Raw genomic sequence first — 22,377 nt, 5'->3', positions numbered from 1 at the left:
CGCTCGCTCGCTCGCTCGCACCTCCTCCTGCTCACTGACAAACCCTGCACAATAGTCAACATCGTCACCCGAAAAAGGGGAGACACCATAATGCTCTCCCTTCTTCTGTCCTTCCGAGTGATCCCTCTTCCTCCGAGTTTCACTAGCTAGACGGGCAAACACACATGTGCTGCATAGTAATAATAAAAAGGTGAGTAGAAAAATCGACCTACGAATCTATAATTAAATAGGTTAAACTAGGGTTTTGCCCAGTACTACAGATCAAGGTTCAAAAAATTCCAACTAAGGGTTCGAACAACCCCATTTCTAATCCAAGAATTTTTTCGACCTCATCCAATGGCCTCAAACTATAGGGTTAGCATCTAGTGCAGTATGTGTGAACATGTATGCACTATGTGTGCTATAACTTGTATGTCTTTCAAATTTGAACCAAATTTGAATAAGTTTGAAATATTTGAAATGGGGCTTTTGCTTTAAACGTTTGAAACCCAAAACGACTTCTCTTCATGCTAGACTTCATAAGACCGAGTTTAGGGTTAGGGAGTAGATACTTGAATGCTTACTATATGACATAAGAAGACTATATGTGCGTTGATTTTTCATTTTTTTTGTTTTTTCTGAATTAATGTTTATGCCCATTTGAATCTTGGTCAAATCCTAGGTTTGACCAAGATTTAAACAAGTTTAAAACATAAAATGAAAAGGTAAGCCTGGATCCTTCTTAGTCATTCTAAAATGAAGCTTTTGGGGGGTTCTTAGAAATCTCAATGTTTGAAACCCAAAACCACTTCTCTTCATGGTTAACTTCATAAGACAGAGTTTAGGGTTAGGGGTACATACATGATTTGTCGGGTTAATTTGAATATGTCTAGACATGCATGCTTGTTTATCAACTTGAATGCTTACTATATGACATAATAAGACTATATGTGTGTTGGTCAAATCCTATGTTTGACCAAGATTTAAACAAGCATAAATCCTGTAAATGAAAAGGTAAGCTTGGATCCTTCTTATTCACTCTAAAATTAAGCTTTTGGGAAGTTTTTGAAATTTCCATGTTTGAAACCCAAAATCACTTCTCTTCATGCTTGACTTCATAAGACATAGTTAAGGGCTAGGGGGTAGGTACATGCTTTTTCTGTTTTGAATATGTCTAGACCTTGTTCATATCGTTCAACTTGAATGCTTAATATATATATATATAAATATGACATAAAAAGGCTATGTGCTTTGTTTTTTTTTTATTTTTCTGAATGTTTAATGCCATTTGAATCTTGGTCAAGTCCTAGGTTTGACCAAGATTTTAGCAAGTTTAAAACACATGAAAATGAAAAGGCAAGCCTGGATCCTTCTTAGTCATTCTAAAATGAAGCTATTGGGGGTTCTTGAAATCTCAATATAATGTTTGAAACCCAAAACCACTTCTCTTCATGCTTGACTTCATAAGACAGAGTTAAGGGTTAGGGGTAGATACATGCTTTTTCTATTTTGAATATGTCTAAACCTTGTTTATCAACTTGTTGAATTAATGCTTATTTTATATGACATAAGAAGGCTATATATGTGCTTTGGTTTTTCATTTTTATGTTTTTTTAATTTTATGCCCATTTGAATCTTGGTCAAATACTAGCTAGGTTTGACCAAGATTTAAACAATTTAAAAACATGAAAATGAAAAGGCAAGCCTGGATCTTTTTTAGTCACTCTAAAATGAAGCATTTGGGAGGTTCTTGAAATTTCAATGTTTGAAACCAATACGACTTCCCTTCATGCTATGCGCGCATGGCATACCTTGCATATCATTCGTGCATATATTTCAATATATATTTGAACATATTCTTGGGGATATATATATATATTTCAATCTCTCTCTCTCGATCTATATATCGTTGGTGCCCAAGAAACACACTTATATATATACGCATGCACTTTATGCGCAAAGGCGCGGGTGCCTCCAATAATGTGTGTGTGCACTCGATCGATGATCCCTAAACCTTAAACCCTAAAACCCTAATCCCTAATCCCTAATTATACCCTAAACGTACACCCTAAACACCCTAAACACTAAAACCTAAACCCTAGACCCTAAACCCTAAACACTACACCCTAAGCCCTAAACCCTAAACACTAAACCCTAAACCCTAACCCTAGACCCTAAACCCTAAACCCTTGTGACGCCCCTGAACCGGTATCCTGAGGATTCCAGCGATCCCGCCGAAATCCGCACAATATCGATTCAGAGACGCCCTCCGACACGACGTGCGCGAAGAATCACACACGTGATGCCAGAGGAATTAACACGAGCGGTAACATTACAGCAGGATTACAATAGAGCCCACAAGATACATATATTACAACAATGACTCCAACGAGTCAAGATACAAATATACAATACAAAGATCCAAATCATACATAAGATCAAATACGTCCGAGTACGGACAAGATACAAATTGGACTAAGAGTCCTGAAGATAACCAGTGGCGTCCATAACCCTGCCCAGGCCAAGACGGAAGGGTAACCTTGCTAACGTCGTCATCTTGTACCTGTCAAAGTCGGGCCATCGGTTGCCGACAAGAGGGAGGAAGCAAAAGAGAAAGGGGAAAAGGCGAGAGTAAGTACCAAGGAACGAACTCCGGCACGTACTTAGCGAGACTAGAAATGGCTATGCTCGCCGGGCGAGTATAATATATATATCGCCGGGGGCTATATGGTAGGTTTAGCGGCAGCATAACTATAACCAATAGAGACACGCTACAACATCCGTCTATTCAGATAAGATAAGAGAGCGCACAAGGTAACAGATAAATACTACACAAACATAACCCAGCCGATTACACATATCCCCTTCAAAAATTGCGAAGAGGCAATGTAAAAGGCACTCAACGGTGGATAAGTTTTATTAGGTATCGGTTGTAGTAATGCTATATTACTACGCAAGTTATTAACAAATTATTATCAACAAGAGCGGTGTAAGTTGTTCTATGATCAAGCCATACAATTCCAAGTCGTCCATAACCGCGGACACGGCTTATCGATAAGATGTACACCCTGCAGGGTTGCCCAAATGTAACCATACGCATGCTCGAACCCACTTACTACAGGTGGAGTCTCACATCAAGACCGTTCCCAATGCAAGAGAAAGTTTAATGGGAGCCACCCAACTAAGCTACCCGTGACGAAGTTCGGCCGTACTCCGATACGGACCCAGAGGTTTGCGACATAGTCCAGGCGGGCACTTACGACCAGGCACAAGATAAGTCTATCCGCGTTATGAGTACAGTACAGAAATAAACACCCGAAGGCAACAAGAAGTAAATCGTGCATATCGTGCATATGGGCAAATAAAACCAAGGTTGTGGCTCCCAATAAACAGACTCGAGGAAAGGTAGTGGGTGATGGGGGTCCCACTCCCCCACGTACGGGTAGAGCGCTCAATCTCGGAACAGATAACAAGAACTCGGGTCCTAGGGGACATTAGCAAGTCAAAGTTCCGATGCTTTCGCAAAGGGGCTCACAGATGCCTCTGCTTACAATTTTAGTTGTTAACAATTAAGTAAATCATGTGTATCTCCAACAACTGATATAGCATGTGATAACCTCCCAACAACCCAACATATCCCGATAACAGATCGAGATAAACAAAAGAGCCTAAACACGCCTACAACTCGCAAGGCTCAAACATCAAGCAACAGCTATGGGTAAGGAATGATACATATAGGATTATTATGGTAAACAAGTGGAATAGGACACGTGACTCGATAAAGAATCGCAACATAAGGATAGCAGTGCGAGGGAGAGAGTAAAATAGGTGAAGAGAGAGGGCTCGCCTGTGGAAAGCAGTAGAAGAACTTGTCGTATCTCACAACACCACTTCGTGATCCTATCCGTGAAGAAGCAAAGCGCTACAACAACGAACGGATGCACATCTTACTACTACGGCAAAAGAATCAGCATGATCATGATATGATATGCATGGCATGGCAAACATGATGCGGCGGTGCAACTTATCCATATTAATCGGAGTCGGAACCCTAGACAAACAAATCAAGGTTAGAGTTGCATTTTCTACCGACAAGGTTAAGTGTTGATTAGCATGGCATAACATGGCATTGGTGCGCTACTTTAATATTAAACGGAGCGGGGAAACCCTAGTCGGTGTCCAACATACTCCGCATATTAAGTGAGGTGAAATGCACAAACTATCACGTGAGACAACATGATGCGAGATGTAAACAAGAATATGGATGGCATATTATTGTTCCTTGCATTTTTCTGATTGAAAAACATATATAAAACATTTTATTTCTAGTTATAGTTTGGAAGATATGATTTTAGCAAGATATCCCATTTTCTGAAATTTCAGAGAAAACAGAGAAAGGGGCAAAGCTTTTCTCACCAAGGTAGCAGCTAGCCTAGGAGACTGACGAACGGGACCCAGGCTGATTGGATGCTGACTGGGATGGCGAACTGCAGAGGTGGCGCTGACGATGGGACCCGGCTGTCATTGGAACAGGAACAAAAGGAGAATATAAAAAGGATTGATTATACATTGCATGGCATGGGATTTGACCATGGGAGCTCACGGGTTGAATTCACAGGAAGAATACCAAATGAGCTACTGCAAGAATATGATAGGCAGCAGCTGCGACCCTTGATAAGCGGACCAAGAGGAAGACCCGGACCAAGTGGCCGGCCAGCCGCAACGATGAGACGACGCAGATCCGGCTGCCATTAACACAACGAACAAACAGAAGGCCTGAGGTTTCTGGCTGGAACCGAAATCGAAAACGAGCTGCAAGAATAAACGAAGAAGCAACGCACCAATGCATTGCTGATGAGCTTGTGCTGAACATGAATACGCAGGTGAAGAAAACCCACGCCTTGGACCTGGCCGACGCGGAGGAAGACCGAGGCGACGCACTTGAGGCGAGGACGTACGGAGACGGACGGTGCAGAAAGGTGCAGACGGGAACGTGCGGACGTCGGTGAGGAAGTACATGGCGAGCTGCTGGACTCGGACGGACAAGACGAGTTCGCGAACGGACGAGGCGTCGTTGGCGCGGCGCTACAGCCAGAGAGGAGCGATGGAAAACCACCGTGTTCTTGATTAGGAATGGCAACGGGTCTGCCCCGCGCGGGGACTGCCTTTTCTTCCCCGTCCCCGCGTTTGTGAAATTCACTCGTCCCCATCCCCATTCCCCACCTTGGGGACTATTTTTCCCCATCCCCATCACCCACCGGGTATAGCAGACCCACGGGTTCCCCACCCCCATCACAAGCAGTAGACAAATCATGAAAATATCGCAGAAATTCAAGCTCAAAAATAACTTAATACGTGCAGAGTCACATCACCACACACTGACACACATAAGACATAACGAGTACTTATGTTTGACTCACATAGTTCACACAACGACACCACCGAAGGGCGTGGCACACAATTTAACAGAAGGTAAGCAGGCATTAGTGACGGACATAAATGCGTGTTTAGCTGAAATTAAGCAAGACAAGCTAAATTTGTGGGATATTACTGATACATGCGGGGCTCCGCGGGGTTCGGGTATGGGGACTGCTGAAACGCCCCCGCCCCGCTCTCCACATCGGGGAGCATGTCTTGCCGTTAATACCCTCATGGGGATAAATTAGATACCACACCCGGCCCCTAATAGAGGAAAACCCCGTCGGGTTTCGGGTAAACGGTCCCCGTTGCCATCCCTATTCTTGATGGTGACAAACAGCGGAGCGAACTCGAGGCGCCGGGGCGTGCTCGGAGATGCGGAAGAGGGTGGCTTGATGTCGACAACGTCCGCGACGCGGGGATCATGCGCCGGCAGAGCTTGGTGTGGTGCTGGTGTAAGAAGATCCCGGAGATGGAGCTGCAGCGACGTGGCCGACGGGATACGGACGAACCAGAGTTCGTGCCGGCGGTCAGAAGCAAGTGAGGCGAGGTAGGGACGATGGAAAACAGAGAAGTGGCGGCGGGGATGGAAAGCAGCGGGGAGATGAAGAAAGTGGCGGCGGGGAGGAGAACTGGCAGGAGACTAGGGTTGCAGGGAGTCTTATAGGCGGCCAGAGACAAGGACGTCCATCCCATCCCCAGGTGCAAGACGTGGCACCGGTAGGATGCTTGCCGTACAGTGAAGAAGATGAACGTGAGAACAAGAGCTGGATTTTCGGGTGGTGTTGGGTTGGGCTGGTGGTCTTGAAACGTAGGTGGGCTGAAAAAGAAGCTCGCATGAAGAAGGGAGCCGATCATTTTTGAGAATAATTGGAGTCTGCCATATAGCATGAAAGAAATAGAAGAAGAAAGAAACCACGAAGAGCAGAGAGCGCGAGGGGAAAGAAAGAAAAATAAGGAAGAGTAAAATATTTGACAACTTTAATTTTGTTTAATTTAAAACAAGTTTACAAGGTATCGAAAATATTTGTTTTGGAGCTTTATTAACTAAGAAAAGAATCGATGGTGGGTTTTATAAACCATACAAGAATAAAATAAAGTAGAGTTTATAAAATAATTTTATTTTGTTAAAAGCATGGATGATATGATGCATGATGACATGACGATGCATAAAAAGAAAAGAACAAGCAAATCTAATATGGGTATTACCCGGGGCCGTTACAATCGACACCACTAATAAGGGATCGCGCCCCGAGATCCCACGTCCAGGTACGGGGGAGAGAGATGAACTATCGGATCTTCTGGCGATGTGTTGATCTCCTCGACACCACTAACAAGAATTCTTGCTCCATGCTGATCGGGCGACACCACTAATAAGAAGTCGTTGTTCCGCTGTTGATGATGCGTTTCTGTTGGATCCTCCGAAGATCGAACCTAATAGGTTAAGGCAAAGATCGTCCAACCCGCGTCGGAACCTAAGACTTGGAGAAACTCGGATAAGAGAGAAGACTCAAAACTCGCGTAGATAAGAGGAGAAAGAATATAGGTAAGGAGAAAAATCAGAGCTAATCAGATCTATCCAACGAATTTTAGAAAATAGTTTTGACACTAGACACAACAACGTCCGTTGGCAAGGTTATCCTACAGGCTGGACTAGTGGGGTACCGTCAAACCTGAGCTCTGATACCAACTTGTGACGCCCCTGAACCGGTATCCTGAGGATTCCAGCGATCCCGCCAAAATCCGCACGATATCGATTCAGAGACGCCCTCCGACACGACGTGCGCGAAGAATCACACACGTGATGCCAGAGGAATTAACACGAGCGGTAACATTACAGCAGGATTACAATAGAGCCCACAAGATACATATATTACAACAATGACTCCAACGAGTCAAGATACAAATATATAATACAAAGATCCAAATCATACATAAGATCAAATACGTCCGAGTACGGACAAGATACAAATTGGACTAAGAGTCCTGAAGATAACCAGTGGCGTCCATAACCCTGCCCAGGTCAAGCCGGAAGGGTAACCTTGCTAACGTCGTCATCTTGTACCTGTCAAAGTCGGGCCATCGGTTGCCGACAAGAGGGAGGAAGCAAAAGAGAAAGGGGAAAAGGCGAGAGTAAGTACCAAGGAACGAACTCCGGCACGTACTTAGCGAGACTAGAAATGGCTATGCTCGCCGGGCGAGTATAATATATATATCGCCGGGGGCTATATGGTAGGTTTAGCGGCAGCATAACTATAACCAATAGAGACACGCTACAACATCCGTCTATTCAGATAAGATAAGAGAGCGCACAAGGTAACAGATAAATACTACACAAACATAACCCAGCCGATTACACATATCCCCTTCAACAATTGCGAAGAGGCAATGTAAAAGGCACTCAACGGTGGACAAGTTTTATTAGGTATCGGTTGTAGTAATGCTATATTACTACGCAAGTTATTAACAAATTATTATCAACAAGAGCGGTGTAAGTTGTTCTATGATCAAGCCATACAATTCCAAGTCGTCCATAACCGCGGACACGGCTTATCGATAAGATGTACACCCTGCAGGGTTGCCCAAATGTAACCATACGCATGCTCGAACCCACTTACTACAGGTGGAGTCTCACATCAAGACCGTTCCCAATGCAAGAGAAAGTTTAATGGGAGCCACCCAATTAAGCTACCCGTGACGAAGTTCGGCCGTACTCCGATACGGACCCAGAGGTTTGCGACATAGTCCAGGCGGGCACTTACGACCAGGCACAAGATAAGTCTATCCGCGTTATGAGTACAGTACAGAAATAAACACCCGAAGGCAACAGGAAGTAAATCGTGCATATCGTGCATATGGGCAAATAAAACCAAGGTTGTGGCTCCCAATAAACAGACTCGAGGAAAGGTAGTGGGTGATGGGGGTCCCACTCCCCCACGTACGGGTAGAGCGCTCAATCTCGGAACAGATAACAAGAACTCGGGTCCTAGGGGACATTAGCAAGTCAAAGTTCCGATGCTTTCGCAAAGGGGCTCACAGATGCCTCTGCTTACAATTTTAGTTGTTAACAATTAAGTAAATCATGTGTATCTCCAACAACTGATATAGCATGTGATAACCTCCCAACAACCCAACATATCCCGATAACAGATCGAGATAAACAAAAGAGCCTAAACACGCCTACAACTCGCAAGGCTCAAACATCAAGCAACAGCTATGGGTAAGGAATGATACATATAGGATTATTATGGTAAACAAGTGGAATAGGACACGTGACTCGATAAAGAATCGCAACATAAGGATAGCAGTGCGAGGGAGAGAGTAAAATAGGTGAAGAGAGAGGGCTCGCCTGTGGAAAGCAGTAGAAGAACTTGTCGTATCTCACAACACCACTTCGTGATCCTATCCGTGAAGAAGCAAAGCGCTACAACAACGAACGGATGCACATCTTACTACTACGGCAAAAGAATCAGCATGATCATGATATGATATGCATGGCATGGCAAACATGATGCGGCGGTGCAACTTATCCATATTAATCGGAGTCGGAACCCCAGACAAACAAATCAAGGTTAGAGTTGCATTTTCTACCGACAAGGTTAAGTGTTGATTAGCATGGCATAACATGGCATTGGTGCGCTACTTTAATATTAAACGGAGCGGGGAAACCCTAGTCGGTGTCCAACATACTCCGCATATTAAGTGAGGTGAAATGCACAAACTATCACGTGAGACAACATGATGCGAGATGTAAACAAGACACTACAAGGAATCGGGTCTATTGCAACAAAAAAAATTGTCGCGATAGATACCGTTTTGTGGCAATATGCACCTATTGCCACGAAATGACGTTCGTTGGCAAGCGTTGCATTTACATGTATGGTAATAGGCTATTGCAACGAAAACGCAATTGTGGCAACAAAGCGATCTATTGCAACAACCATGTGGGAAGCTGCCACATGTTTTCCCGTCGCAGCACTCACTTGTCTCCACAATTTGGTTTGTGGAGATAGCTTGTCGCAACATGCAGCCGTGTCGTGGCGTTTGCCAGTTTGTGGCGATAGACATTTGTGGCAATAACCTATGCCAACGACCTACGTTTCGTGGCGCACTCTCTTTCGTGGCAATAGCGAGCCGTGGCGATAACCTATTGCTACATCTACTGGTTTGTAGCATTACCCATTTTGCCACGGATCGCTACGCTTGTGGTATTAACTTATGGCGACAAACATTCCATTTGAGGCGATAAAAAGGTATGGCAACGGTCAATTTCTATGTGGCGGGAAGCTAATGCGACAAAGTGAACTTTTCGTGGAGATAGTCTATTTCAACAAAATTCACCGTTGTGGCATTAAATACTTATTGCGGCGGCAGAAATATCTGTAGCAACAAGCTACTACCACAATTTGAAGTTTTTGTGGCCATACTCTATTTCAACAAAGTTTTATTCCGTGGCGCCAAATAGTTATCACAACATGCAAAAAAAATGTGGTAACAATTTATTGCAACAATATAACCGCCGTTGCTACATCCTAGCGCAACAAAGCATGTAGTCGTGGTGACTAGGATTTGACGCAACACTATATTTTCCGTGGTGCTAACCTAAGGCAACAAAAAGTGAGTTGCAGCAATAGCTTATCGCAACCATAAAAAAATACAGCCACTGAATTACAAAATTCAAATCCATAGGTATAATATGTACGTTCATACAAATCATGATTCTCATAGAAAATATCCATCAAATGCAACTCAAGTAAAATGTAGCCGTAGTTTGAGTCCATTTGCTACCATGGTGGTTGAAATCTCTAAAATATATGCGTTTTCCCAATACTTCAACCATGTCCAGCTAATTCTTTGGGTCCCGCAATCAAAAAAATGAAGAAAAAATTAGCCAACCGAATTAGAGCAAGTATCATCCTAGACTTACGCACGGTAGTGGCGAGCATGGAATGGCCATTCATCCTGTACAAGATTTAGCAATATTGAAGATTTAGCAATTTAACCCATACAAGGATTTTATGCATTATGGCAAATGCTAGGGACAGCTTAAGTGAGATAAAAAAACATTACCAGATTTGGGTTGTCCACGCTTGTTTATGTATTCTTTTATACTTTCTGTCCTTGTAAAAACAATAGAGTCTTTCCTTACTGCACAAAAAAAATCAAGGGACATAGCATTAACAAACCATGTTTGATTTGCACAATTCAGATAGGTGATCAAGAAGTAAAGATGTTGTGTACCAGCAGTATCCTCCATTGAATTCATCCTTGTGCCCTTGAGTATGTAAGATTAGAATTTGAGTCAGATTCAGCAAAAAAACACAAAACTTAAGCAGACATACTTCAACCCTTCAATATCTTGGAAACAATCTTTTAAAATGTCTTATATCATTGCTTGTGCTTAATACGCAGCCAGTTGAGTTTTTAGAATAAAAGGATGCAAGAATGAGTATGATAGTATTTATGTCCAACAAAATATTGGACAAGCTGAATGGATCACAATTTGTTTCCACCGGAGGTACCACAAAGAACATAACACGTTAGGTGTTCTTAGATTCCGCTACTAAAATTCAGTTTTTGCTAAACAGAGGGCTGATGATATTCTGTAAGAATAAGAAGACACAATGTTCAACTATAATTGAACAGTACATATCAAAACTTTCAACAGTACATATCAGCCCTAACAATCGACACAATGTTCAACTATAATTGAATAGTTTTGAAGTCCAAGCTTAATCTGATGTATAGCACGAAAATGTATTAAAAAGAAATCTAGTTTTAACTCTGGAAAACCTACAGGCAGATCACCAACGAAAGCATATCCGTATCCTACTTTATCATTCTTGCTAATCTTACTCAATAGACAGCAGCATTTTGGCAAGTGGATTGCATATATTGGATTGCTCCCATGAGTAATGTTGTGACGCAATGAACACAACGAGGTCCCAGATCACACAGTTTAAGATGATACGTTCTATCAATTCCTCATTCAGTTCCATCACCCATCTTGATCCCCATCTTATTTTTCTCTGTCGACTTTCATGTATATACCTTAGTTGGCTAGCTAGATTATCACCTAATTGTGTTTTTTCTTCGTATTTATAGCGTTGATTCCTTCTGGTGGATCCTATGGACACCTATGAATCCGCTTGGTACTGTTTGTACACTGGCATCACTTGCGGATAAAACAACCTGAAAATATTGGGTATGTTCTCTACGATTCTCTTCAACATTTCCATCCAAAAGATTACACACTATTATATTGACTATATGCCTAGAGAATATTTAGTGCATAATCATGATCGCAAGTGTACTTTTGCAGACTATACTTTCAAAATCAAACCAAATATCTGATAGGAACAATTGTAGGACTAGAATCCAATAAGTGAGTTTGTTTTCCCTCCAATATAGAAAGTTGTTTGGCCACTATTGTATCGAAAGGACACGAATTGATAATCGAAGCAGGTTGAAACTCAAAGTAATCATATATTGTGCAATCCATTAGGCTCAAAGTTCATATATACTCTGTGCATAGCTGGGATTCAGAAGTAAACTTCCTATCTTGATGATCTTATTTTTTTCATGCTTTTGCGATCAGCCATTCCTTGAAGATTATGGCTCTATTATCTTGTAGCTGATCTTGTTTTAATTTATCTTTACATGTAAACAGAAGCAGCGACGGGCGAAGTGTGAAACTGCCCGCGCTACTGCCTACTGAAGAAGTGCCACGCCGGGTCGCCGGCGCTCCGGCCAGTTGCCAACCTCCCGCACCACCTTCTCACTCGGCCCACACCCAATAGGTCAAGACCACACAGCTCAATTCCCATTCCCCTTTCTTGATGCAGCTAAATCTAGCAGATGTGCTGAGATGAATTGCAAAAGAACTAATGCAAATCTATCAGATACGTGATGCGGCTGTACTATGGGACGAAGCGCGCGGCACGGCGGCACTCGCCGATGTGGTTCTACGATGGGAGGGGATTGGGAGATTGGGAGAAATAACCTGAGATATTCTCTGTGCGGGCGTGCTTCTATGTGTTGACGCCGCGATGACACCGTGAGCACGGACGAAGACCAGAGCTCAGATCCAATCGCCACCGTGATGGTGCCGTGATTTGGTTTAGAGTACAAATCGGGAGTAGGTATGGGTGCGTTTACGGGAAGGTTAAATAGGCTATTTTTTGGTGGGAACAAAATATTTGGACGGAGAATAATTGGACGTTTAGGCGGGAGGTTAATTTTTTGGCACAAACTATATTATTAACGCTAATTAGGTGGTGGGAAAGTAAATCTTTTGGAGGGAATGTTTACAACAATGAAATAAATTAGAAAACATATTTGAGAGCAGTATGAAATATATATGCTGCTAAAAATAATATTTCAGAGCGTTATGAATTGAGAAAAACGATTCGCTCGCTCCGGGTCGTCCCCCGCGGGTGACGACCGGGGCGAAACCTAGCTGCCCGCGCCGCCCTCGGAAGTATAGGCGGCAGCCCTAGAAGGTGGACTGCACGTGTCGCTCTACGGTGGGCAACGTGTTGGTGGTGGTGGTCTCACTCTTTGGTCATGGGGACGGCGTGGAGCGGACGGTGGGAGATCATGGTGTTGGCGACGCCTCAGTCGCGTAGTCCCGATTCAACTCGGTCACGTGTCCAGGATCATGTGTTTCTTCATGTACACTTAGGTTAGCAAAACTAGTTTTGAACTAGAATTTTAGAAATCATTTGAAAAACCAAACAGAAGGTTCATGGCTCCGAAGCCCTTTCATCCGCCTCAGCGACCTTCTTTGCCTCAGCGGTCTTCGCCGATTCTGCGTCCGCAGATTTCTTGGCCTCAGCCGCCCTCGTCAATTCCGCGTTCGTGGACTTCTTGGCCTCGGCCGCCTTCACCGCCTCCTGCTCTGCGGCCTTCTTGGCTTAGGCCACTTTCATCGCCGCTGCTCCCCGTGTGGGTGCGGGCTTCTTCAGCACCTTCGCCTTGGCCCTGTCGAAATAATTCGTCCATGTTACTCGAGTCGCTCGGAACTATTTGGAAGTAAAGAGGCCGGAGAAACTTACTTGACGACCGGGACGGTCTTCACGCCAGGATGGACGCGCTCAGTCGCCTTGAGAACGTCGCCTTCGGCCTCTGGAGACTGACGTGCGTCTCTAGAGGGGTCATCTGGTGGGCCCACTTGGCCCGTTGTTCGTCTAGAGCTTCAAGAGGTCCCTTCCCCTTCGGGGGGGGGGGGGGGAGGGGGAAGTCGCTTCCTCTTCTTAGTCCTCCGTGCCCTCCTCGCGCGATGGCTGCGAGGAAGACGTCGCTCCCCTCTTCGTTCCGCTGGTGCGACCTGCTAACTCTTTTCCAGTCACCTCATAGTCCGACTACGTGACCTTGTCATCGTCGTCCTCCTCCGCGGCGACTTCCCCGTCATCTTCCCTCAGCTCTTACGACTCTTGTCCGGGAAGGGGGGAGATGGTAGTAATATTGCAGTAAGTAAAGATGCAGTAAACGAACATGTAGCAGAACAGTAAATAAACGATGATTGCAGTATTTGGAAACAAGGCCTAGGGATCATACTTTCACTAGTGGACACTCTCAACATTGCAATCATAAAGGAATATAAATATAAGCACTTCACTATGCTATTCTGAATTACTCTCCGGCAAGATAACGAACACTAATTCATCATGTAGGCAAACCTTAAAGATGTATTCCCAAGTACTAATAAACACCCCACGCTGTCACTGTGAGCATTCATAGGAGGTACTAACACACCACAATTTCATAGAGACATCCAACTCAAATCATAACTCAGTGAATAAGTATTCTGTGAAATATAGCCTAAGAGACCCACACGGTGCACACACTGTCACCTTTACACACGTGGGACAAGGAGTCTCCGGAGATCACATAAGTAAAATCCACTTGAATAGCATAACGACATCTAGATTACAAACTCATCATATGGATCTCAATCATGTAGGGCAGCTCATGAGATCATTGTATTGAAGTACATGGGAGGGAGATTAACCACATAGCTACCGGTACAGCCCTTAGCCTCGGGGGAGAACTACTCCCTCCTCATCATAGGAGACAGCGATGGCGGTGAAGATGGCGGTGGTGTCGATGGAGATGACTCCGTGGGCAATTCCCCGTCCCAGAGGTGCCGAACAGTAGACTTCGTCCCCGAATTGGAGTTTCGCGATGGCGGCGGCTCTGGAAGGTTTTCTGGTGTTTTGTCAATCTGTGTCGATGTTTTAGGTCAGGGAGCTTTAAATAGGCGAAGAGGCGGAGTCGGAGGGGCCACGGGGCCACCTCACACTAGGGGGGCGCGCCCCCCCGGCCGGGCCGCGCCGCCCACACGTGTGGGGCCCCAGGGCTCCCCTCTGGTCCCCTTTGACTTTCTAGAAGGTTCCGGAAAAATAAGATGTTGGACGTTGATTTCGTCCGATTCCGAGAATATTTCCTTTGTAAGATTTCTCGAAACCAAAATGCAGAAAACAAGAATCGGCACTTCAAAGATCTCGTCAATAGGTTAGTTCCGAAATGCATAAATATGACCGATGACCCACAAGTATAGGGGTGTATCGTAGTATCTTCGATAAGTAAGAATGTCGATCCCAACGAGGAGCGTAAGGTGTTGACAAGCAGCTTTCGATGAAGGATTCAACGTAAATGCTCACAGATAAGTATTCGTGGGGTTTTGATGTAACATTGAATAAAGTACGAGTAAGTAAAGTGCGAGAGTAACAATTACAATGAGTGGCCCAATCCTTTTTAGCACAAAGGACAAGCCGGTTTGATTACTTATAATGACCAAGCGTTCTCGAGGACACACGGGATTTTAGTCTACTGCTTTCGCTACATACAGCTAAATAATCTTCATTGTTATGATAAGTGTTGTGTAGGTGAACCTATGCTAATGTACCGTCCTTCCTAGGACTAATACATACTTGTGATTATACCCTTGCAAGCATCCGCAACTACAAGAAAGTAATTAAGAATAAATCTAACCACAGCCTTAAACTCGAGATCCTCGCGATCCCTCCCCGCATCGATATACCAACGGGGGTTTAGGTTTCGTCACTCCGCAACCCCGCAATTAGCAAACGAATACAAGATGCATTCCCTAGGCCCATAAATGGTGAAGTGTCATGTAGTCGACGTTCACATGACACCACTAGAAGAATAACACCACAACTTAAGTATCATACCATTGAATATTACTCATCCATAGTTCACTACTAACATTTAGACTTCACCCATGTTCTCAAGAACTAAACGAACTACTCACGAGACATCATATGGAACATGATCGAGGTGATATGATGATGAATAACAATCTGAACATAAACTTGGTTCAATGGTTTCACTCAATAGCAACAACAACAAGTATAGATCGATACCGGGAGAGTTTCCCCTATCAAACAATCAAGATCAAACCCAAATTGCTACGGCGGTGACGGTGTCCAGCGGTGATGACGGCGGTGATGATGGTGGAGATGATGATGATGGTGATGGCGATGATGTCCAGCTCGATGACGGTGACGATGGCGTCGATTTCCCCTCCCGGAGGGAATTTCCCAGCGGATTTCGCCGCCACGGAGAGCTCTTTTCTCTCTGGTGTTCTCCGCCCGCAGAGGCGGGCTGTAACTCTTCGCGAGGTACCCTCTCGTGGCTTAGGTCTTCGGACGAAGGGTTTCGCGAAGAAAAGGAGGCGAAAGGGGTCGTGGCCCCCAAACCACATGGCGGCGCGGCCGGGGCATGGGCCGCGCCGCCCAGGGTGTGGGCCCACCAGGGTCCTCCCGGCCCCTCCTTCCGCTTCCTTCGTCATCTTGAAAAATAGGATTTTTGGTATAATTTCCTTCAACGCTTGATCTTCCGAAATATTGCGTTCGACGGTGCTTTTTCCAGTAGAATCCTGCTCCGTGCTTGATCCTCCAATAATGATGAAACATGCAAAATAGATGAAATAACATAAGTATTGTGTCCCAATATGAAATATATCAATGAATAACAGCAAATTATGATATAAAATAGTGATGCAAATTGGACGTATCAATGACATATAATGTGTATAAAACATGTGAGTATCATCATAAAAGTAACATGGAACATAAGAAATTATAGATACGTTTGGGACGTATCAGTGGGTCAAGGGAGTATTCTCGTAATCCCTATTCCCCGCCCATTAGCGCGTCGTTATACGACCCGCACACGGGACCATTCGTTTTGGGTTGGCTCATTTTATTCCGTAGGGGTTTCTTTGGATCTTTGTTGTTTCCTTCGCCTGTGTCGGTTTTCGGTTTTTTTTCTTTTTTCTCTTTCTTTCGGTTTTTAAATAAAATTTAAATCCGAGCAAATTTGAAATTCGAGCAAATTTCAAATTTAAGCAAATTTGAAATTCGTGCAAATTTTAAGGTTGAGTTGAGGAAGAAGACCGCACGCCCTCTTTACATAGGCCGGAGGAAGACGACGGCCGCGGGACGCATGGCATCACCATTACTGTGTTGGCGGAGGTGGGCGACGACCGCTCGGCAGGCGAGGCATCGCCATTAACGTGGCACAGACTGTCGAAGCGACGCCTCGGCGCCAGTCACTGGCGCACCTGAGAAGACGCATCGACGCAGGGTCGCTGCCAGGCGGGCCCGACGAAACATCCACGAGACGCGAGCGTACACTTTGCGCGTCCGCAGAGACACATCCGAGACGCATATTTGTGCCAGGTTTGCGTCATCGCGGGCGATCCAGTCACTTTGCATCCCGTTGGAGGTGGTATCGACGCATTTTTCGATCCAAATAACGCAAACGGTCGCGACCACTAACTCCGCTTAACCGGACCTAGATTTTGTTACCAAAAGGGCCGATGGTCGACCCGCTAAAAATTAGGTCCAACGTGGATCTAACTCTTTCGTCCCTAGGGTAGAACCGCCCCTCTCCACGGCGACACAGTCACAGGAGGCGCACGCCTGCGCGCCGCGGAGGCAACGCGCCGGCATCGAATAAGCTCGTCGACGTAGAGCAAGCCGCCTCACCCTGCGGCCTCCCGCGTCCTCCTTTCGCACCTGTTTGCAAGTCGTCCAGCCGCCGCAACGGGCAAACCGTCGCCGCCGGAACGCCGCGATGCTGCGTGAGGTGCTCGCAGCCGGGGAGGGTCCAGATCTCGCGGAGCACGCCGTCCCCTACCTCCTTCACCAGTAGCAGTCCTCCGTGCCGGCATCTCCACCTCAGACTCTTCTCCCATCTGCCGAGCTGAGGTGCATTCTTCAATCGCCCAGATTGATTCTTGGTTGTAACTGAACCTGCCCAACTTCCTATTTGATTTGACATGAACTAGTGACCTGTAATTGGTACTTCTGCTTCCTATTTGATTTCAATCCATATCTGTGATCCTTATGAGAGAGAGAGGAGAGTGCAGTGTTGGTGTCGCATAGTGATAAGGACATGTTGTGTTGTCCAATTAGTATTCCAGCCACAGGATAGATGAAGAAGTGTCAATAAAGGACATGTTCTGCTGCTGCTCAAAACGTCCCTTGTTTCCTGAAAGTTCCTGCTGAAAACTTTAGCATTGCTATAGTGATAGGAAAAACTGAACAAAGTGGATGAGATACTCCAATTTTGTAACCCTTTGAATGATTATTATTTTCACAGAGCAAGCTCTGTTTCTTTCTGTATAAATGCCCCACAGGGAGATTGTGAAATTCACATAGCTACTGACTCCACCACAATATCTTGCGAAAATTTATTTGTGAAGTTGGTACTGTTATGACTGTTTTCCATATGAATTAGTTCTAACTGTTAAACAATAGCAGATATATATATATATATATATGAAAATCTACATTTACATTCACCTATCGGATAATATTTACTGATATAACACTTGTTGGTAGTGCAGGGGTCATGTACGAGTCTGAAGCTGAAGAACTGAAGTTCGTTTTAGTGAGTGGTTTGCTGCTGGGTTTTCATGTCTATATGAAGGAAGGGCTTCTGGTATTAGAGAATGGTACTTTGGTGATCTCTGTGTTATCACCTTGAGGATTGCAAGCCTCGTAGCTAGGGGCTTTGGTTCTCACATGCAGCTTCGCAACATTGTTTCTGATCATGTGTGTGAGTGTGTCGACATCTCGCTCTCTAGCTCTTAAATGTCTTTGCTGCTATGGTTTTTCCATCGCCAGTTCAATTCGAGTGTTTGATGGCCAACTGATTCAGTGTTCCCCTGAGAACTTAGTGAACTTAGTAGCAGTACTAGTTCTTTCAAAAAAGAAACAGTACTAGTAGCTGCTATTAATTATTCTTGATTGATCTCTTTTAGTTTGTGAATTCGCAAATTCATTAAGAAATTGTTTCCTTTTTTCCAACAATTTTCTAATCCAGTTTAGTACCCAATCAGTGATTTCTTGTGTGAAATTAAAGATAGAAGAGTTGTGTGTTGATTTGCTGCTCCGCTTCTAACTATGGCAGCAGCGTCATCAAGCAGCAGCCGCCATTCATCACGAGCAAAGCCACGCACGAGAGCAGCCATTCATCACGAGCAAAGCCACGCACGAGCAAAGTCACGCAGCAGTAGCTCTCAAAAGGGCTGAACCTAGGTTTACCCGCTGCCCTACTGAAATAGGTCCGGTCCAAACCTGAAACCTCAGATTAGCCTACAGGTCCACCGGTCCAGTAATAGGTCCAAACCTGATCGGACCACTTGCATCATGAATGGTTTATCGAAGCAGATGCGGCCATGGAAGAAAATCCCTCTGTACTGTATTTGTTTTGGCTATTTTCTATCGTATCAATAGTTGTGTCAGCTAAAAGAAACGAAAAATGGAAATTTTCTACTTGCTAGCAAGGTGGGTTACGGTGGGATTTCAATTGTATTTCATATCGCTGGATACCTGTTGGGCTCCTAATCTGTAGAGCACTTTCCCTAGACAATCTATTGTCATGTGATATTTGTGTACCATGTGGCTAAAATTCAGCTGCATGTTACGTTTAAAGAAAATAAAATTGGTACGCGTTTTTTCCCATTCCCACAGGTATTAGCAATCCTACTACCTCACGTACCTTAGTTTAGAGGAAATAAATCCGACTACTAAGATGCATGTCGATCACCTGGGAAGGACACCCATCGGGTGAGATTCAGTTATAGAGAAATTTGTGGGATTTGTTACTTATTAGGATAATTAAGGGGTATAATTAGATCAGGAGAGTGAGGCTGCCAAGACTTTCCTATTTGCTCTCTAGTATTACGTTGATCACGCAGGGGCACTAATGTCCAACAACAATGAAATTTGCTCTCTTAGTTTGTGCGTTAATATTCGTGCAAGAAAACTATACACCTTATATTGAGGGAGTAACATTAATCCGGTTTGACCGTGTGGGCCTTCTAAAAACATTGCAATAACATATCCAATATGGCAACAACAAACTGTTGTGGTGATTAGTGTGAAATATCACCACACCTGTATATTCTGTTGCAATATCTATTTTCCATTGCCACAACTAAATAACTTCTGGCAATGGAAAAAATTTGTGGCAATATATCTAAACGATTGCCGCAAATAGAAATTCTGTTGCAATATTTATTTTCTATCGCCACAAAGGGAGGCCCTTCTGGCAATGGAATTAAATTGTGGCCATACACCCAGAATATTGCATCGAATTGTCATTTTGTTGCAATACCTATGTTGTATTGCCACAAATAGAAATTTTGTTGCGATATCTATTTTCTATTGCCACAAAAAAGGACCTTCTGGTAATGAAAAGAAATTGTGGCGATATACCCAGAATATTGCATCGAATTGTCATTTTGTTGCAATACCTATGTTGTATTGCCACAAAAAAGGACTGTATGGCAATGGAATAAAATTGTGGCGATATATCTAGACTATTGCCACGAACTGTCATTTCGTTGCACTAACTAGCCTCTATCGCAACAATTTGTTGGGTTAATGCAACGCTGTAAAACATGTGGTAATACACGCTCCTATTACCACAAAACCAAACTTTGTGGTAATATCGTGAATTATTGCAACAAAAAATTGGTATTGCAATAAATTTTGTTGCAATAGACCGGAATTCCTGTAGTGAGAATATGGATGGCATATTATTGTTCCTTGCATTTTTCTGATTGAAAAACATATATAAAACATTTTATTTCTAGTTATAGTTTGGAAGATATGATTTTAGCAAGATATCCCATTTTCTGAAATTTCAGAGAAAACAGAGAAAGGGGCAAAGCTTTTCTCACCAAGGTAGCAGCTAGCCTAGGAGACTGACGAACGGGACCCAGGCTGATTGGATGCTGACTGGGATGGCGAACTGCAGAGGTGGTGCTGACGATGGGACCCGGCTGTCATTGGAACAGGAACAAAAGGAGAATATAAAAAGGATTATACATTGCATGGCATGGGATTTGACCATGGGAGCTCACGGGTTGAATTCACAGGAAGAATACCAAATGAGCTACTGCAAGAATATGATAGGCAGCAGCTGCGACCCTTGATAAGCGGACCAAGAGGAAGACCCGGACCAAGTGGCCGGCCAGCCGCAACGATGAGACGACGCAGATCCAGCTGCCATTAACACAACGAACAAACAGAAGGCCTGAGGTTTCTGGCTGGAACCGAAATCGAAAACGAGCTGCAAGAATAAACGAAGAAGCAACGCACCAATGCATTGCTGATGAGCTTGTGCTGAACATGAATACGCAGGTGAAGAATACCCACGCCTTGGACCTGGCCGACGCGGAGGAAGACCGAGGCGACGCACTTGAGGCGAGGACGTACGGAGACGGACGGTGCAGAAAGGTGCAGACGGGAACGTGCGGACGTCGGTGAGGAAGTACATGGCGAGCTGCTGGACTCGGACGGACAAGACGAGTTCGCGAACGGACGAGGCGTCGTTGGCGCGGCGCTACAGCCAGAGAGGAGCGATGGAAAACCACCGTGTTCTTGATGGTGACAAACAGCGGAGCGAACTCGAGGCGCCGGGGCGTGCTCGGAGATGCGGAAGAGGGTGGCTTGATGTCGACAACGTCCGCGACGCGGGGATCATGCGCCGGCAGAGCTTGGTGTGGTGCTGGTGTAAGAAGATCCCGGAGATGGAGCTGCAGCGACGTGGCCGACGGGATACGGACGAACCAGAGTTCGTGCCGGCGGTCAGAAGCAAGTGAGGCGAGGTAGGGACGATGGAAAACAGAGAAGTGGCGGCGGGGATGGAAAGCGGCGGGGAGATGAAGAAAGTGGCGGCGGGGAGGAGAACTGGCAGGAGACTAGGGTTGCAGGGAGTCTTATAGGCGGCCAGAGACAAGGACGTCCATCCCATCCCCAGGTGCAAGACGTGGCACCGGTAGGATGCTTGCCGTACAGTGAAGAAGATGAACGTGAGAACAAGAGCTGGATTTTCGGGTGGTGTTGGGTTGGGCTGGTGGTCTTGAAACGTAGGTGGGCTGAAAAAGAAGCTCGCATGAAGAAGGGAGCCGATCATTTTTGAGAATAATTGGAGTCTGCCATATAGCATGAAAGAAATAGAAGAAGAAAGAAACCACGGAGAGCAGAGAGCGCGAGGGGAAAGAAAGAAAAATAAGGAAGAGGTGGACAGATTTTATAAAATATTTGACAACTTTAATTTTGTTTAATTTAAAACAAGTTTACAAGGTATCGAAAATATTTGTTTTGGAGCTTTATTAACTAAGAAAAGAATCGATGGTGGGTTTTATAAACCATACAAGAATAAAATAAAGTAGAGTTTATAAAATAATTTTATTTTGTTAAAAGCATGGATGATATGATGCATGATGACATGACGATGCATAAAAAGAAAAGAACAAGCAAATCTAATATGGGTATTACCCGGGGCCGTTACAACCCTAAACCCTAAATATATTTCAATCTCTCTCTCTAGATCTATATATCGTTGGTGGCCAAGAAACACTTTTATATATATACGCATGCACTTTATGCGCAAAGGCGCATGTGCCTCTAATAATGTGTGTGTGCACTCGAT

At 44.6% G+C, this 22,377-nt stretch overlaps 1 protein-coding gene and 3 long non-coding RNA genes across 4 annotated transcripts; 1 reads left to right on the top strand and 3 right to left on the bottom strand.

Annotated features, from left to right (window-relative positions):
• Positions 1–2,363: 2,363 nt before the first annotated feature.
• Positions 2,364–5,145, bottom strand: LOC127321039 (uncharacterized). The gene is made up of 4 exons (XR_011746751.1): positions 4,821–5,145; positions 4,607–4,724; positions 4,396–4,497; positions 2,364–3,901 (listed from the first exon to the last, which is right to left on the bottom strand). It is a non-coding gene; the product is annotated as an uncharacterized lncRNA (long non-coding RNA).
• A 1,722-nt stretch (positions 5,146–6,867) lies between these two features.
• Positions 6,868–21,858, bottom strand: LOC127321032 (uncharacterized). Its single transcript, XM_051350081.2, has 5 exons — positions 21,739–21,858; positions 21,042–21,643; positions 20,828–20,945; positions 20,621–20,722; positions 6,868–8,821 (listed from the first exon to the last, which is right to left on the bottom strand). The coding sequence occupies exons 1-5, from the start codon at positions 21,856–21,858 to the stop codon at positions 8,612–8,614; spliced, it is 1,152 nt and encodes a 383-aa protein (XP_051206041.1). The 3' UTR covers positions 6,868–8,611.
• LOC127321040 (uncharacterized) lies at positions 10,467–12,538 on the bottom strand. The gene is made up of 3 exons (XR_011746750.1): positions 12,401–12,538; positions 10,639–10,672; positions 10,467–10,545 (listed from the first exon to the last, which is right to left on the bottom strand). It is a non-coding gene; the product is annotated as an uncharacterized lncRNA (long non-coding RNA).
• LOC127321041 (uncharacterized) lies at positions 17,492–18,582 on the top strand. The gene is made up of 2 exons (XR_007863799.2): positions 17,492–17,636; positions 18,278–18,582. It is a non-coding gene; the product is annotated as an uncharacterized lncRNA (long non-coding RNA).
• Positions 21,859–22,377: the final 519 nt, after the last annotated feature.

This window comes from Lolium perenne, chromosome 6 (assembly GCF_019359855.2).
Source record: "Lolium perenne isolate Kyuss_39 chromosome 6, Kyuss_2.0, whole genome shotgun sequence".
Classification (NCBI taxonomy): domain Eukaryota; kingdom Viridiplantae; phylum Streptophyta; class Magnoliopsida; order Poales; family Poaceae; genus Lolium; species Lolium perenne.
The sequence above is the reverse complement of the archived record's forward strand: the minus strand, read 5'-3'. Positions and strand labels throughout refer to the sequence as shown.